This window comes from Python bivittatus, unplaced genomic scaffold, assembly GCF_059951505.1.
Source record: "Python bivittatus isolate LINGU-HERP-01145 unplaced genomic scaffold, Pbiv_v1 ctg000210_np1212, whole genome shotgun sequence".
NCBI classification, from domain to species: domain Eukaryota; kingdom Metazoa; phylum Chordata; class Lepidosauria; order Squamata; family Pythonidae; genus Python; species Python bivittatus.
The window spans coordinates 3,092,217-3,109,904 of record NW_028277053.1 but is presented as its reverse complement, the minus strand read 5'-3'; the positions used below and the strand labels follow the sequence as shown (position 1 = coordinate 3,109,904).

General features: G+C 39.2%; 1 protein-coding gene across 6 annotated transcripts in view; it reads left to right on the top strand.

Annotated features, from left to right (window-relative positions):
- Positions 1 to 17,688, top strand: part of DENND4A (DENN domain containing 4A) — an 84,346-nt gene that overhangs the window by 32,955 nt on the left and 33,703 nt on the right. For all 6 annotated transcript variants that reach the window (XR_015795870.1, XM_088139196.1, XM_088139197.1 and 3 more), the window contains 4 exons: positions 2,627 to 2,845; positions 4,502 to 4,647; positions 8,579 to 8,712; positions 15,332 to 15,467. Coding sequence is in view for 5 of the 6 variants with exons in the window: in XM_088139196.1 (XP_087995322.1) it covers positions 2,627 to 2,845; positions 4,502 to 4,647; positions 8,579 to 8,712; positions 15,332 to 15,467 (635 nt within the window). In the remaining variant the exon portion in view is untranslated. The remainder of the gene's footprint in view (positions 1 to 2,626; positions 2,846 to 4,501; positions 4,648 to 8,578; positions 8,713 to 15,331; positions 15,468 to 17,688) is intronic.

The following is a 17,688-nucleotide window of genomic DNA, read 5'->3' as shown; positions in this document are numbered from 1 at the left end:
TTCAAGTAATATCATTGGCACAGTTTTAACATGGTGCCCAGCTTAACCCTTTCTCCAACTACAGTTTACTTGAACTGGTGCAAATGAAGTTCCATAGAGCAATTTTACAGCTGCCCAGATGTGCTCCAAATTCAGCTTTATGACTAGAAGCCAGACTTCAGAGGGTAGAAACAAGAGCTAGGCTAGTAATTGCCGGCTACTAGCAAAAGAATAAATTCTTCCTATTCAACTTCTAATCTAGATACAAGCAAGCTCTACTTCTAAAGCTTCATTCTCTTGGTCTTTTGCAGAATTTTTACTTTCTCTGGCCAATGAGTAAGCAAAGGGGCACTAAGACCATTTTGGCTCTAAGGATATAGTTTATCAACAAAAATATGGCTTGTAGAGGAAGCTAGAGAGCAGTTTACATGGCTCTTAAGAGAACCTGCTAGCACATCTTATTATCTCCTCTGGGAAGTAAGATAAGAGGCAGGTAGACCATTGAAGAAAATAAGATTTGATATGCTCCCATTGGCAGTATTACAGAATTGATTTTGAAATATCCCCCAAAAGTATATATTTGCCCTTGTGGTTAAGGAAATGCCACTCATGTCTTACTTCATTGCACTGTTAATCAGGATTCCAGCATGAAGTACTGTGCATTACATTCTTCCTGTTGCATTTTTTTCCTTAGATTTTTTTTTTAATCCCACCTTTCTTATTTTTATAAATAATTCAAGGCAGCGAACATACTTAATACTCCTTCTTCCTCCTATTTTCCCCACAACAACCAAACCCTGTGATTTTCCCAGTTGGTTGGAGGAATTTTAAGTTTCTCTCCTACTGTTAAATAAAATTACCTCATTACATGTAATATGGCAAAATGTTGTGTGATAGCAAGTCGAGCCTGGCACAAGGGTAACATCTAGCCCACTCTTGAGAACAGACTGATTATTTAGCTGATCCCACCTTAAACATTAACTCGGTCAAAAAATCTGGAGTCTGGAAGGATCTTTTTTTTGATGAACACATTTTATTAAAAGGGCAAACTTTCACTCATGATAGTTGGAAAAGGTGCTACCAGACTCCTGATTTTTTGACTAATATCTCTCCTGCTACAATGTTAACTCAGTCTTGGATCAGTTTTAGACTGTAAAGGTGTATGTGCTCATGCCTGCCCATGAATGTATGTTCATGTCTATGTATACGTGGTTTCTTTAATTAAGGTTTGTGTTTATTGTGTTCACTTGGTTTATTGGTGCACTTCCTAATAAGCAATTTACTGCTTTTATGTGATTATTTAGTATTGTATATTATGTAAATACAGTATTGTAAAAAAAAATTCTATCTGGCTGCTGCTTAGCTATTGATTGCATTTTTTCCTTTTGATGTCATTAATTTTTGAAATGTGGCATCAAATCAGAATATAGATATCAAAATATAGATGTCTTTAAAAAACAGATGTGCGGTAACTGGGCTGTTTAGTGTAACACTGCAAAAAACATGCCGCATGATAAATTACACTGAAATATAAAGTTCATTCTACATGGAAAAAAAAGGAAATTCCAGCCAGTGTAAATATGGGGTAAAATATAATAAATACATCAATTTGTAGATTAAAAAAAAAAGTCTAGGTCAGAGGAGCCAAGGTCTTACTGATTTCCTTTATTTAAAAGAACCTTTAGCTTTAGTTTAGCACTTTATTATTTTTGTCCTGGTCTTTTGGCTGTACTAATCATGACATTTTGTTCTATTTCTGTAATGAATTCCATGTAGTTCAGGAGTTATATACAAATCCCACGATGTGCAAGAGCGGCCCTCAGAATCCAACCTGAACCTTGATAACCAATGTCTGCATTTCAAAACCATACCTAAATGGACATTTTAAGGGGGATATCAAACCATTTGTATCATTGTTTCCACTGAAATGGTGGTTCTCTAACATTAAACAGGTTTACTTGAGTCTTTCAAACATCCTGAGAGGCTTCATATGTGCATGTATCTTTCCACAATTCATCACTGTGTTGAGCAGGATATGCTTAAATCAGCTCTAGAGAATGAGCAAAAAACAGTAAGAAGAGACATAGTCGTCAAATCTCCCTCCTATGGTCTCAGCTTCCCTTCTTCATTTCCTTGGCCTCAGAGTTCTGTTGCTAGAGGTGATCGGTATTAATGTGGAAGCAGTGGTCCTTCTATGATGTTGTTTTAGCAATTTTAATAATATGGAGAACTTGGCCAGCTAGCAGAGTTGAGTGCTTAGAGCAGTATTTCTCAACCTTGGCCACTTGAAGATGTGTGGACTTCAACTTCTGGGAGTTGAAGTCCACACAGCTTGAAATAGCCAAGGTTGAGAAGCACTGGCTTAGAGAGTCCTTATGGACCTTGGATGTAGACTGTGGTTGAAGCAGAATTAACCCCACCTCATTGGTGGCAGCATTCTCTGCTTTTGAATTATACCTTGTGGGTGCAAACCAGTTTGTCCTGCAGTTTTTTGGAAGGGGAATGATGGGCTTCTCACTGCTAGCATAATGTACCCAGTGAGGTCAGTTGAGGAACCTGGCAATGAAATCAGCCCAGCAGAGGAGAAAGAACTTGCTGTGATCAATACTAATAATGTTTTGGCGTTTCCGCTTGTTTTTTTCCACAGTGCAGCAAAGACCACGAGATGATGCTTTAATGGAACTGGCTATGAATGACTATGATTTTCATTCAGGCTCGAAGCTGCATCTATTAGATATGGAAATTCAAGAGGCCTTTCTCACTTTTATGGCTTCTATCCTAAAAGGTTACAGATCCTATCTAAGACCTATTACCCAAGCCCCTTCTGAAACGGCAACCGATGCAAGCTCCCTTTTTGAACTACAAGGTAAATATGGAGGCTGTTCTGTGTCTAGTTTGCAGCTTGATTAAAGATAGAGAGCATGGGCTGAAATAGAAAGCATGATTTACATATCGATATATCAGGGGTGTCTATGGGGTTATGTGGTGTCAGTAGTGTCAAAATGGTAGGTGCTACCAGGAGATCAAAACTACAGGTAGTCCTCAACTTACAACCACAATTGGGACTGGAACTTCCATCACTAAGTGGGGCAGTTGTTAAGTGAATCATATGGTTGTTAAGTGAATCTGGCTGCCCTCATTGACTTTGCTTGTCGGAAGCCCCCTGGGAGGTCGCAAATGGCAATCATGTGACCCCAGGACGCTGCAATCGTAATATATGCCAGTTGCCAAGCGCCTGAATTTTGATCATGTGACCACGGGGATGCTGCAATGGTCATAAGTGCAAGGACCGGTTGTAAGTCACTTTTTTCAGTGCCATCGTAACTTCAAACGGTTGTTAAATGAATGGTTCTAAGTTAAGAACTGCCTGTATGCCCCTTTTTAATGTGCCTTACATTACATTTTCCAGTCACATGCACCATTTTGATGCTGTTGACCACCCTGTGGTCTCCCCTGTTGGACACCTGTGATATGAACAAAGCATCCAGCAAAACTCATGTTGCGTCTCTTGAAGTCTTTACAATTGCTTCTGATCTTGACGGTCTTAGTCTGTATAATTTGCTTGTGGCTAAAATTCATCAATTCTAGTTGTAAGTGCTTTGTCTGTGACAGACATAAATATCTGTCTGTTGAGCTAATATTTTTAGCTGTTTTTATTTTTTCTCTACTTTTGTATGCTGCCCAGAGTCCACTGGAGTTCGGTGGCCAATAAATAAATAAATAAATAAATAAATAATTTCAAGTTATCACCCAAACTTCAGATTAAAAGTGAAATGTGTTCTTCCTTAAAATGGTGCACAGAAGATTTACAAAAGAAACCAGACAGACATTTTGGCCAAAGTTTCATTGACATTAGCAACCTATTTAAAACAAAATGGGTTTAAACCTCACATGTGAAAATGCCAATAATATCCAGTATGTTCCTTATGAAAGTATAGTTATTTATTGCTGGTCATTGACCATAAATAAATAAACAAATAACATTTATTCTGTTGATTTATTTATTGGGTTTATTTATTTATTGCTGGCCATTGACCATAAATAAATAACATTTATTTTATTGATTTATTTATTGGGTTTATATACTGCTCCAGTTATCAACTGACTCTAAGGAGCTATTGAGTGACCTGGTTTCCCAGTAAATTCCTGGATTGTTAACTCACAGTTTACTAAACCAGAACCAGCATCTGATCTGATATTAAGAGTAGTAAGTCATAAATGAAACAAGAAAACATAATTTAAGACAATCTGGATTAACATGCTGATAATGGAGGAAAGGGAAGAACCCCTGAAGCAGTCTTAATACTCAATTTGCTAATTACGATTTATGGATTATTGTGAATCTGGCACTCCTTGAATGTATTGCTAAATTTATATCACAACATCAAAATGTATACAGCTTAGTGAGTGTGTGAATTAATTTGTTGTGTTTAATTTCATTTCTTTTTTTTTTGAAGAATATCTGCCCTTTGTTTTTCTGCCAGTGGGATCTATAATGTTACTATTTTTTTTAATCTTACAGGATTCTTAAAAAGCCGTGATCGTTCACATCAAAAGTTTTATACTATGATGACTAAGACACAAATGTTCATTCGCTTCATTGAAGAATGCTCTTTTGTTAGCGATAAAGATGCAAGCCTTGCATTTTTTGATGACTGTGTAAATAAAGTAAGTGTGCAGAATAAACTTGTGCATCACACCACATCTCACTATGCTTGTTGCTCCAAAGATTTTGGCAGCTCAATAAAATATTGAGTGACTCCCACTTCTAACTTCCTACAAATGGCTAGCTAGGAAAAGGTACTTGTTAAGGAAGGAATAACACTTGATTTATACCTATCTTTCTTCTTCAGTTCCTAAAGGTATGACTGTTTTCTTGTTTTCATTGAGCTACCAGGTAGGACACGCTGTCCATACTAGTTCTAGAGGGTTCTTGACTTGTTTTCTTTTGTTCTCCCCCACTTGAGTGAATTAGCTGGCTGGTCTAAGAGAGGACATTTCTCATTTTACCCAATCTGGGCATGTCTGCTAGGGATATAGGGAGATATTACTGAAACATCTGAGGACACCAGGCAGAGGAAGACTGCCCTGAAGCATGATGCAAGGGAATACAAAAACACTATTGAACTCAGAGCAGTCTAGAAGATTGTGTTAGGTAACAGAAGGATGATTAGATCTCTACCTCCTACTTGTAAGCTCTTCAGTGAAAGAGAAGATCCAAGCAAATCAGCAACTGCAATAGGCAATTCCATGGAAGTTGCCAAGGTACTGCAGGATGTTGCCAGTATCCTGGAAGGATGGTAGGCTCTACTGTAACTTGCCCAAAAGTAGCTACTGAAGTCTAACAATACTGGATCCAGATGTCAAGCATAGCTGACATCTTGGTCCAGTATTAATTAATCTAGTCCATTGTAGTCTCCTTGATTGCAGTAAATTTTGGTCCATTAATTATTTTGCGTAAAGTCTAGCCTGTTTGTCCTACTTAGAATCCAGAGGGACATTGCTGGCAGATAATGGCACATATCACATTAGAGAAAGAGCATGTGAAGGTACCTCAAGCCTTGTGTGTTATTGGGGCCTTTAATGGTGCTGCTGTTATAAATATGAAGGCAAAGTAGACATTGGGGTTCCTTGCATGGTCTGGTTCCTATGTTAATATTATTCTCATGTTTCTTTTGCTTATGAGAAACTGCTTCAGATTGGATGGTTGTCTGTATGCAAGTTACGCAAGTATGGGTCTGCCACACAGTGCCTGAGAAAATGTATTGTCATTGTTCAGTGAGGGTTGTAACTTTTTAATAAACTGAGTTGTTTGAGCTGTGAAGTATAGGTGACAACCAGTGATGTCAAAAATGCGTCATCTGTTAAACCACAAAGCAGCTGAGGAGGTTCCTTCAGCAATTTCTCCACATTATTTTCAATGCCAAACAATTAAAAGAATTAGGAACCCATTTTTGGTCTTAAACATGGCACAAATTCTACCAGGCCAGCAAATTCTGCAGAACACCCTGGCAGTGCTACATCAGGAACATGAAAACTTTTGTCCAGGACACACGCAGTCCACCAGCATCCGTTTTATAAGTCACAGGGCCCCACCCAGAATTGGAGAAGCCAAACATTTGTGTTTTGTTTTTGTGTTTTGTTTTTGCATCTTGAGGGAAAAATGGAGTACAGGTAGTCCTTAGTTAATGACCATTTGTTCAGCGACTGTTCAAAATTATGACAGTGCTGAATGAGGAGACTTACGACAGGTCCTCAAAGTTATGACCATCACAGCATCCCTGAGGTCACGTGATCACCATTTGTGACCTGCACTGCTGGCTTCCGACAAGCAAAGTCAATGATCTGACTTCAGCTTTCCAGACCTGCGAAGGTTGTAAATGCAAGGATGGGTCACAAAGTTACTTTTTTGTCACTGTTGTAGCTGTGAACGGTCGCTAAATGAAGTAGTTGCTAAATGAAAACTCCCTGTATCACTTTGCACAATTTGTAGAATCTAGTACCAATAGATTTGTAAGGAAGGAATTTGTCTGTAGAAACGTACACCACACAATGCTTGTTAGCTTTTGAAGTATAAACTTTAAAGTATAAACTGAAAGTATAAAGTATATTCTTAAAGTATCAGCAAAACTCTCTGTTATTTTGTTTCATATTACTCTGGAAGGGAGAAAAAGTGACTGCTCATCCTTGTTTTCATATGGATTGCATATGAATTATCATGATCACTCTCCATTTGGGAGACACCAGAACCTTATGTTTTCTACTTTTTCCTCAGGGAAAAGAGTGACAGGATAGATCTGGCCAAAGTCCCCCAAGTATAACCTAAGAACAGAAAGTGACTGGGGATTAGGTACTGTGTGTTGCATATAAAGTGAGCATGTCTTAGAAAAGAAGCTTTGTAAATATCTTGGGTTGTTGCTTCAAAGGCTGCATGAGCCTAGCAAATGAGTCACGCAGCATATCTCTACTGCCAGGATCACAACTCATTTGAAGTGGAGAGTTAGCTGTCTTTATGGAAGGTGACGTTCTCCTTCACCTCTCACCAACCATGGAGCAATCATGTGGATTGCTATGCCCACCTGGTCTGGTAATGTTAACTAGATACCTTCACTTCAGGAGAGTTGCCTTTTGGATAGAGGGCTTCAGCAAAGAGTATGAGGAACCAAATAGACACCTCCTGTTCAGGATGACAAAGGATCCTCTTCTTTTACCATCCCTTTCTTCCAAGAATAGATTAACTTCATGATAAATCATAGAAACATATCATTGGATGGGACTGCCTAGGCCACTGAGGACAATCTCTTCTTCAGCGTAGAGTCCAGGTCTTCTTTAATTCTCCATGAAGGGGGTTGCCCTGCCAGATCCTCTGTTCCTAGATGGGGAAGTTAACCAACTTCAGAATAATTAGATTTTTCTTTGGTCCCTTCTATTTTATTATTTTGGTTTTCTACTTCTGTGTATGGTCTTGACACAAGCACCATGCTCCTTCAAGCCTTAATAGCTTTTGAGCTTCTGATTGATGTGGTATTTGCATCAGACATTGGAAAAACAAATAGAAGAATGGACTGTGAGATGTAGTACCTTCAGTATAGCTTGCATTTATAATGTATTCATATAATGTGGTTTATTATCATTGCCGTTTTGCTTCCGACAGATTTTATAATCTGTCCAGGTCATTAACATGTTCATTGCTTGCTCTTAGTCTCAAAACATGTCCTTGAAATTTCTGTGTGCTGTGACAGTCTTTTGAAGACAGTAACATTTATTTTTGCAAGTATACCCTTGAGGTATCTGCTGCAAATATAAAAACTACTTACCAGGCACCTGAGAGGAATGAACGTAGCGACTTGAAAATTAAGCACATTCCCCCCTTCCCCTCAAAGGGGGCCAGCTCCCCTAGGTGCCATTTTCTTGATGCTGGCAGGAAAACATGTTTTCTAGTGACAGTCAGCCTACACTGATATAGGATCCTGTGGGAAAAAAATGCTTTTAACAAAGAAAGTGGCACATAGAATTTCCTGTATATTGCTGGCAAACACAGCTAATTTGGTCAAGTAAGTTTTTTGATTTAAACTAATCTGAGTCCAACAAAAATAATAACTTCCCATTGTCTCTGCAGAGAGGCTGAAAAGTTAATTGCAAAAATGTTTGCAAGGTAATTCCAGGCATGAGACTATTACATGAAAGCCAGTGTTTCTCAACCTTAGCGACTTTAAGATGTGTAGACTTCAACGTACTGGCTGGGGAATTCTGGGAGTTGAAGTCCACACATCTTAAAGTGGCTAAGGTTGAGAAACACTGCATGAAAGCAGTCTTTTCAGGAAGAGATCTCTTTTGAAAGAAACATGTTGAAAACAACCTGCTACTGCTAGTTAAAAAGTAATCTAAGACAGAGAATTTTCCTCTCTTTCTAAGAGATAGGTGGAGGGGTGGTAGAATTACAAATAATACCAGCAAGTCCAGACAAAGGTGTTTGTAAAAGAGGTTTTAATGTTGTCCCTTAATCTGCACCCTGGCAAGTGTTTGCAAAAGCTCACTGAATGAAGGGTTTTTAACTTCCTAGCAAGAAATATAATACATTTTTATCCCTTTTGGACAGATGGATGTAGACAGGACAGGTGATACCCGCCTTATAGAACTTGACGAGTCCCACAAGAGCGAGCACACTGTCTTCATAACACCCCCAGAGATCCCTCATCTCCCCAATGGAGAGGAGCTCCCATTTCAATACAGGTAATCCTGGGAACATTTCCACACATCTGGTGAAATATTTCTTGTCTTTCAGTATCTGTGAATGACTTTCTGTATCAGGCTAATTTGTGTTGGCAGAAACTGTATCTTGCCAGAAACAAGTCACTTTATTTGGTGCTTTAATTCTACCTGGGAGGGAATTGAACATCACAAATTTCAAGTCTTGATTTTCCATGACAGAACCTTCTTTTTGCTAGATCAGATTCCCCAAAAAGGGTGAGATGCATTCAGACATTCGAAGAAAAAGAAATATGCAGACTGAGCGGCTAATGAGTTAATGTCAGCCCTTCAAGGTCAGTCAAGTCAGGAAACTGATTCCATAAGAACGCTGGAATCTCCTTTCTTGATCTAGGCCACTGTTTCTCTTTAAAACTCAACAAAATTTCAACAAGGAGTCAAATATAAGAAAACAGAGAAAAAGAAGAGAATAGAAAAAGAGAAAAGATCAGAAAAGAAATACAAAAAAGAAAAAGAAGCGAAAGAAGAGATAACTGCCAACTGTCTTTGGTACAGGCACAGATATATAATACAGTGGTACCTCGGGTCATGAACTTAATTCGTTCCGCGACTCTGGTCGCAACCCGGATTGGTTGCAACCCGAATCAAATTTTCCCGTAAGGTTCAATGTAAATACGGTTAATCCGTTCTGAACCATATGTATTTTTTTTTTTAAACCACAAAAATATGAAACAAAGTACAGTACAGTACAGTACGAAGAGAGAGAACGCTAACCTTGCTTGAGGCGACTTCTGGCATGGAGGACAGGAAGGCGGGTGGGGAGGCGGTTATGGTTTGGAGGGAGAGTCCCCCTCCCTACAGGAAGTCACGACCACGTGTCGCAGCAGGGAAAATGGCTGCGGATCCTGTTCGTCACCCGATGCGGAGTTCGCGAACGGAAGCAAAATTTTGTGAATGGTGCTGTTCGTGACCCGAATTGTTCGTGAACAGAAGCGTTTGTGACCCGAGATACCACTGTACATTCACTTCTTACTCTAATGTTTAAAATAATACAAAATAAGTCTATATCAATAAAAGATATTGTTGTTGTTTAGTCATTAAGTCGTGTCCGACTCTTCGTGACCCCATGAACCATATTGCGCCAGGCCTTCCTGTCCTTCACTGCCTCCCTGAGTTTGCTCAGTTTCATGCTCATTGCTTCAGTGATGCTATCTAACCATCTCATCCTCTGCCGTCCTCTTCTCCTTTTGCCTTCAATCTTTCCCAGCATCAGGGTCTTCTCCAAAGAGATCTCTCTTCGCATTAGGTGACCAAAATATCTGAGCTTGAGCTTCATTATTGATCCTTCCAATGAGCAATCAGGGTTGATTTCCTTTAAGATTGACTGGTTTGACCTCCTAGCAGTCCAGGGGACTCTCAAGAGTCTTCTCCAGCACCACAGTTCAAAGGCATCAATTCTTCGGCGCTCGGCCTTTTTTATGGTCCAGCTCTCACAGCCATACATTACTACTGGAAAAACCATAGCTTTGACTATGCGGATCTTTGTCGGCAAGGTGACGTTTCTGCTTTTTAATATGCTATCTAGGCTTGCCATAGCTTTCCTCCCAAGGAGCAAGCGTCTTTTAATTTCATGGCTGCAGTCTCCGTCTGCGGTGATCTTGGAGCCCAAATAAATGAAGTCTGTTACTGCTTCCATTTCTACCCCTTCTATTTGCCAGGAATTGATGGGTCCAGATGCCATGATCTTAGTTTTTTTAATGTTGAGTTTCAAGCCAGCTTTTGCACTCTCCTCTTTCACCCTCATCAAGAGGCTCTTTAGTTCTTCTTCACTTTCTGCCATTAGGGTGGTATCGTCCGCATATCTGAGGTTGTTGATGATTCTCCCTGCAATCTTAATTCCGGCTTGTGATTCTTCCAGCCTGGCATTTCTCATGATGTACTCTGCATATAGGTTAAATAAGCAGGGTGACAGTATACAGCCTTGTCGTACACCTTTCCCTATTTTGAACCAATCGGTTGTTCCATGACCGGTTCTAACTGTTGCTTCTTGGCCCGCATACGTATTTCTCAGGAGACAGGTAAGGTGGTCTGGTATTCCCATCTCTTTAAGAATTTGCCACAGTTTGTTGTGATCCACACAATCAAAGGCTTTTGCATAGTCAATGAAGCAGAAGTAGATATTTTTCTGGAACTCTCGTGCTTTCTCCATGATCCAGCGAATGTTGGCGATTTGATCTCTAGTTCCTCTGCCTCTTCGAAACCCAGCTTGTACATCCGGTAGTTCTCGGTTCATGTATTGCTGAAGCCTAGCTTGTAGGATTTTGAGCATAACCTTGCTAGCATGTGAAATGAGTGCAATTGTGCGATAGTTTGAGCATTCTTTGGCGTTGCCCTTCTTTGGAATTGGAACGTAAACTGACCTTTTCCAATCCCGTGGCCACTGTTGCGTTTTCCAAACTTGCTGGCATATTGAGTGCAGCACTTTAACACCATCATCTTTTAGTATTTTAAATAACTCAGCTGGAATACTGTCATCTCCACTAGCTTTGTTGTTAGCAATGCTTCCTAAGGCCCACTTGACTTCACTCTCTAGGATGTCTGGCTCAAGGTCAGTGATCACACCAGCGTGGACATCAGGGACATTAAGATCTTTCTTGTATAGTTCTTCTGTGTATTCTTGCCACCTCTTCTTAATCTCTTCTGCTTCTGTTAGGTCCCTGCCTTTTTTGTCCTTTATCATGCCCATCTTTGCACTAAACGTTCCTTTCATATCTCCAATTTTCTTGTAGAGATCTCTAGTCTTCCCCATTCTATTGTTTTCCTCAATTTCTTTGCATTGTTCATTTAAGAAGGCCTTCTTATCTCTCCTGGCTATTCTCTGGAAATCTGCATTCAGTTGCTTATATCTTTCCCTTTCGCCCTTGCTTTTCGCATTCCTTCTTTCCACAGCTATTTGTAAAGCCTCATCAGACAGCCATTTTGCTTTCTTGCATTTCTTTTTCTTTGGGATGGTTTTAGTTGCTGCCTCCTGTACAATGTTACGGACCTCCGTCCATAGTTCTTCAGGCACTCTGTCTACCAAATCTAATCCTCTAAATCTATTCATCACCTTCACTGTGTACTCACAAGGAATATGATCTAAGTCATACCTGAGTGGTCTAGTGGTTTTCCCTACATTCTTCAATTTAAGCCTAAATTTTGCAGTAAGAAGCTCATGATCTGAGCCACAGTCAGCTCCTGGTCTTGTTTTTGCTGTCTGTATAGAGCTTCTCCATCTTTGGCTGCAAAGTATATAATCAATCTGGTTTCGGTATTGACCATCTGGTGATGTCCATGTGTAGAGTCGTCTCTTGTGTTGTTGGAAAAGAGTGTTTGCTATGACTAGCTTGTTCTCTTGACAGAACTCTATTAGCCTTTGCCCTGCTTCATTTTGTACTCCAAGGCCAAATTTGCCTGTTATTCCGATTACTCCTTGACTTCCTACTTTAGCATTCCAATCCCCTATGATGAAAAGGACATCTTTTTGGTGCTAGTTCTAGAAGGTGTTGTAGGTCTTCATAGAAGCGGTCAACGTCAGCTTCTTCAGCATCAGTGGTTGGGGCATAGACTTGGATGACTGTGATATTGAATGGTTTGCCTTGGATACGCACTGAGATCATTCTGTCGTTTTTGAGGTTGTACCCCATTACTGCCTTTCCCACTCTCTTATTCACTATGAGTGCAACTCCATTTCTTCTAAGGGTTTCTTGCCCACAGTAGTAGATATAATGGTCACCCGAATTAAATTCACCCATTCCCGTCCATTTCAGTTCGCTGATTCCCAAGATGTCGATGTTCAATCTTGTCACCTCATGTTTGACCACATCCAGCTTGCCTTGGTTCATAGATCTTACATTCCAGGTACCTATACAATATTGTTCTTTACAGCATCGGACCTTCTTTTCGCTTCCAGATACATCCACAGCTGAACGTCCTTTCGGCTTTGGCCCAGCCGCTTCACTCTTTCTGGAGCTACTTGGAAATGCCCTCCGCTCTTCCCCAGTAGCATATTGGACACCTTCCGACCTGAGGGGCTCATCTTCCAGCGTCATATCTTTTAGCCTTTTAACATTGTCCATGGGGTTTTCTTGGCAAGGATACCGGAGTGGGTTGCCATTTCCTTCTCCAGTGGACCACATTTTGTCAGAACTCTCTGTCATGACCTGTCCATCTTGGGTGGCCCTGCACTGTATAGCTCATGGCTTCACTGAGTTACGCAAGCCCCTTCGCCACGACAAGGCAGTGATCCATGAAGGGGATAAAAGATATAAGAACAACTAATACAAAGTATTTCAATAAGTATGAAAAGTATCAGTCATCAAACCCCAGAATTAAAGTTTCATTTCTTTCAGTCTCAAGCAGAATGTCCAAATAGAAACAAAGCCAGTCAAATACTTTTCTTTAATCAAAGTAGTCAGTTTTGCCATCTCCGCCAGTTCCATTAATTTCACTATCCATTCTTTAGGCCAGTGTTTCTCAACCTTGGCAACTTTTAAGATTTGTGAACTCCCAGAATTCCCCAGCCAGCAGGTTGAAGTCCACATACCTCAGATTTGCCAAGATTGAGAAACTGATCCAGGCTATCATAACAGACTCTTGAAAGCTTGTTTTTGCCTCCTTCCCCTAGGGCGTTATGGTGGAGTCAGTTTGAATTTCTTTCTAATGTTTTCTTCATTTCCCAGGCTTAAAACATGTTTTTGTAACTCTTGCTGTATAGTTTATCCATTGTCATTCCTATGGCTCCCTACAGCTGAGCAGTTTTAATCAACGTAGTCCGTTTTAGTCTTCTTGATTGCAATAATTTCAGTGGGTTTAAATGGGCACGTTTTAGTTATGCACAGATTTGGTACTAGGACATTTACATGTGTATTCAAATGCATGTACAAAAGTTTCCTATCTAGAATGTCGGCTTCAAAGGTTGGCAGTGTGGGGTCCTGATGGACAATGATCAGGCTGCAGTCATATAGGTTTGTATCACATCCAGCTTGAATTACTGTAGAAACATCCTACGTTGAACTTCATTTTGAAAGGGATTTGAAATTTCAGCTCATGTCATGATCAGGCTGGTGGCTGAGGCCTGCCTTATGTAACATATGCCAGGTGTTGTTCTGACTGTGTTGGCTTCTGGATGGTTTCTGTGCATGATTAAAAGTGCAAATGATGACTTATGAAACTTAAGTACTTTCTAGCCAGAGTTTTCCAATGATTCTTTTTCTCCCACATGACTGCCTTTGCTTTGCGAGCTTTATTGGTGGCCTTGTTTCACCTCTCCTGCCCTTCAGAGAAATGCCTGGCTGGGACACAGGAGAGTGTTTTTTGAGAGGTAGCCGTTGTTTCTGGTTGTCTTCTGGAAAGCTAGCTGTTGTCTTTGCATGTTAGGTGAACCAGGCCACCACCCTAAGGGATAATGTGATTAATTTGTTTGTGCATCATATATTATGGGAACACCCAGTAACTATGCTGTGCTCACCCAGATTTAGAGTTTGATGTGATATGGGAACCCAGATATGGGTCTTCTTACCTTCCAATACAAGCTGGGAGGTACAGATACAGAATGGCTGGGAGGGAACACGGCTACCTGGCAGTTGCCCCAACAGTTCATTGGTGTGGACCAGCCTTTCTAACAGATGTTTTGTCTTGAGCTCTGTGGGCCTTTTCATTGTACTTCAGTAACAGTGAAAGAGTCTCTCATACCACCTCGGATAAAATGCATGTGATGAATTTAATTATTTGATGTCCCAGACAAGATTTTTTTTCAGTTGTTTTTCCCCCATTCTGAGTCTCCATTTTTAACCCCCCATCTAATCTTCTCTTCCAAATGAATTTAGAGGTTTAGTATCAATTTTCATGGGCTGTTGTTTCTGCTAGTTCATTAGAAACTAAATAAGCTTTATAAACTACATTTATAAATGTAGTCAATACTAATGAAGTTGCCAGTCTAACTGAAGAGCACATGAAAAAACATCATGGTTAAATACTGAAATTTAAGTGTACAGTTTCCTGTACAGCAACTAGTTTCTTGAACACTGACATGGAGAGACCTCAAAGCCTCAACCTGTGTCCTCCAGGTCAATCTGCCATGTCTTCTGATTCTCACAGTTAACAGTCCTCTAACTCAGTAGTAGAGAACATCCATTGGTGTCAAATCCAGTCCCTGGCATCTTCAACTAAGACAATCAGGTGACAGAGAGCAGTTTCTGACTTTGGGGTGCAACTGTCAGAGATGATAGCATTGGACTTGTCAGAAGTTGCTGTTCAGCAGCACCAAAAAGAGATGTCAATATACAGTAGACATCTGGAATTCAGAATTCAGATATGGTTATTCCTGAGCCTTGGGAGTGTTTATTTCCAAGAGAAAATGTATGTTGTACAATTGTACAATTTATAAATAAAGAAATAAGTAAAAACAAGTAACAACTAAGACGTAGCAGCCCTTCTCAGGAACATGGTGGTCTCCCATTATAGATGAAACAAAATATGGTCCACTGAGGAAATAAGCATTCTAGACATGCTCCAGATGTTCTCCCTTAACAGCAAAGTAGGAAGGAGCCCTTAGGGGCACGTTGAGTATAAGTAAAAAAGAGTGTATCTTATTCGTTTTCAGCTACAACGGATTTCCAGTACTAAAGCAAAACTTATTTGAACAGCCAGCAGGACTTCTGACAATGCAAAACAGCAAATTGTCTTCGAAAGCCAGCAGCCCGAACAGCCCTTTGCCCGTGTTCAGGAGAACGAAACAGGTACTTTATAAGCTTGTGGTATAATGCAGAGTTAACATAGATGAAAATAGAAATAAAAAATCAGATGCCCATGAAATCTAGTGGGATTCTTATTGGGGTGGCTCGCCTAGATGAACGTCTTGAAGAGAAATTGTTAAATGTAATTCTGAGTTACTCCATGGATTGACACAATGAAACCTGATTTGGATAATATTAAGAGGGAGTTTATCTTTTGTAGGCTGTATTACAGTGGTAAACATGAGCATTTTGCCCGAAACATTCTACCCCAAAATTTATTTGTACCTAATCCTTTAAATATTCCAGATTTGCTTATTTATTTGTAAATTAAATTAAATGTCTAAGGCCACCTAACTCTATAATGACTCTGGGTAGTGGATTCAAATACTTATAGTTGAAAAAAGAAATCAGAAACAAAAATTAGGGGCTCTAAAACAAAAGCAGAATTAGGCATGACACTAATGCACAGGATTTCAAATAATGACACAATTTGTGAGTTTGGATTACAGAAATATGATTCTGTGCAGAACTGGGATAAATTGCCACTGTCAGCATATATCTTACTAAATTGTGATGCTTTTCATTTATATTCTCTGGAATCATATCTACAGTAATTAAACTATTGTGGTTTTAATTCAAATTTTATTTTCAGAATTTGTTGAATGTTTTGGTATATTTCTTTCCAGTACTTTTGAATCTTTTTTGCGTAAGCACCACATATGATAAAACATTCCTTCTTTGTTGTGGCATTTTCAGTGTTTATTGGTGTATGATTTATCCATCTTGGCAATTGTTATATTCCATCTGTAGAACATTTTGTACCAATTTTCCCTCAGATTATAACTTGGTGTAAATGTTACTGATTTTTTTCCATAGATCTTCCCATTGTTCCACTGTTAGTGCTTCTTTGCAATTTTGCAACCATTTTACCATACAGTTTTTTATATGTCTGTCTCTGTGTCATATTTAAGTAACAATTTGTCAATATGTCCTGATAAATTATCTTGATTCTGTGCATTTCAAATTCTGTCATCTTTTTCAGGGCCCTTAAGATCACTTTTTACTTTTTCAGTTACTTGCAAATCTATTAGCTATGATAGATTCCTTCCTTCATTTTGCAATTCTTGTGGCTTTAGTCTGTTTCTTGAGCCCAGATGTATCATGTGGGCATATGTAATCAGATCTTTCTTATCATAATTGTCTTTGAAATAAAAAGCGTTTGACAGTGATGCTAGTGGTAAAATTGTTGGATTTATCCTTGCCTTTAAGGAATTCCCAATTTTTAGCAGACTTTCTTTTATAAGTGCCTTCAGATTCTTGCCTTCTTTATTTCTTTATACTATAAATGTCTGTGAAGAGCATTGGCTAAGCCTGCTCCTTCTTTAGTTTATATTCTACAAATAGGACATTTTACTCATTCTGGTATCTACGATCAATGGCTTGCTTTATAATATAATCTGAGATTGGGAAAAGCTAGTCATCTTCTCTCTTCTATGACTTGCAAAATTTTGAATCTTGCTCTTGGTTTTTTCCATTCCATATCTATCTATTAATTTTTCTTTGCCAATTCTACAATTTTACAGTTTTTTTATCTGGGATTTTGATTGGTGCCATTTGAAATAAGGGGTAATACATTCATTTTTATGCGGGATTGCCATAAGTTCTAGCCCGGAAAGTTTTAAGCTTTTCCATCTTTCAGTGTCTTGTTTGATTTCCTTCCATAATTTGTTGTAATTGTTTTGAAATATGTCTTTATTGTATCCTGTCAAGTAAAATTCTAAATATTTCACTGGATCAGTCTATTTTTCCACAACATTTTCTTCCTTGGAAGTTAAGGACCTTGTTATTATCTCTGATTCTTTCATTGCTTTTGTAGTCAGAAAAGCAGCCAACATCTTTGATTACTTTCATCAACTGCCATGTGGAGCTTTATGATTTCTAATTGTTAATACTTCATCATTTGTATAGCAGTAACAATAACGAAATATTCCTCTCCTTGAATTTGACCCCAATTATCGATATTTTTTTTTTTTAGATCTTGTTGGCCAAGTCTTCCAGAGTGATTACACATAACAAAATTTGTAAGGCTGGATTCCAAAACCATGATTCTACAGAGCAGTGTTTCTCAACCTTGGCAGCTTGAAGATGTGTGGACTTCAACTCCCAAAACTGGGAGTTGAAGTCTGCACATCTTCAAGTTGCCAAGGTTGAAAACCATTGCTAT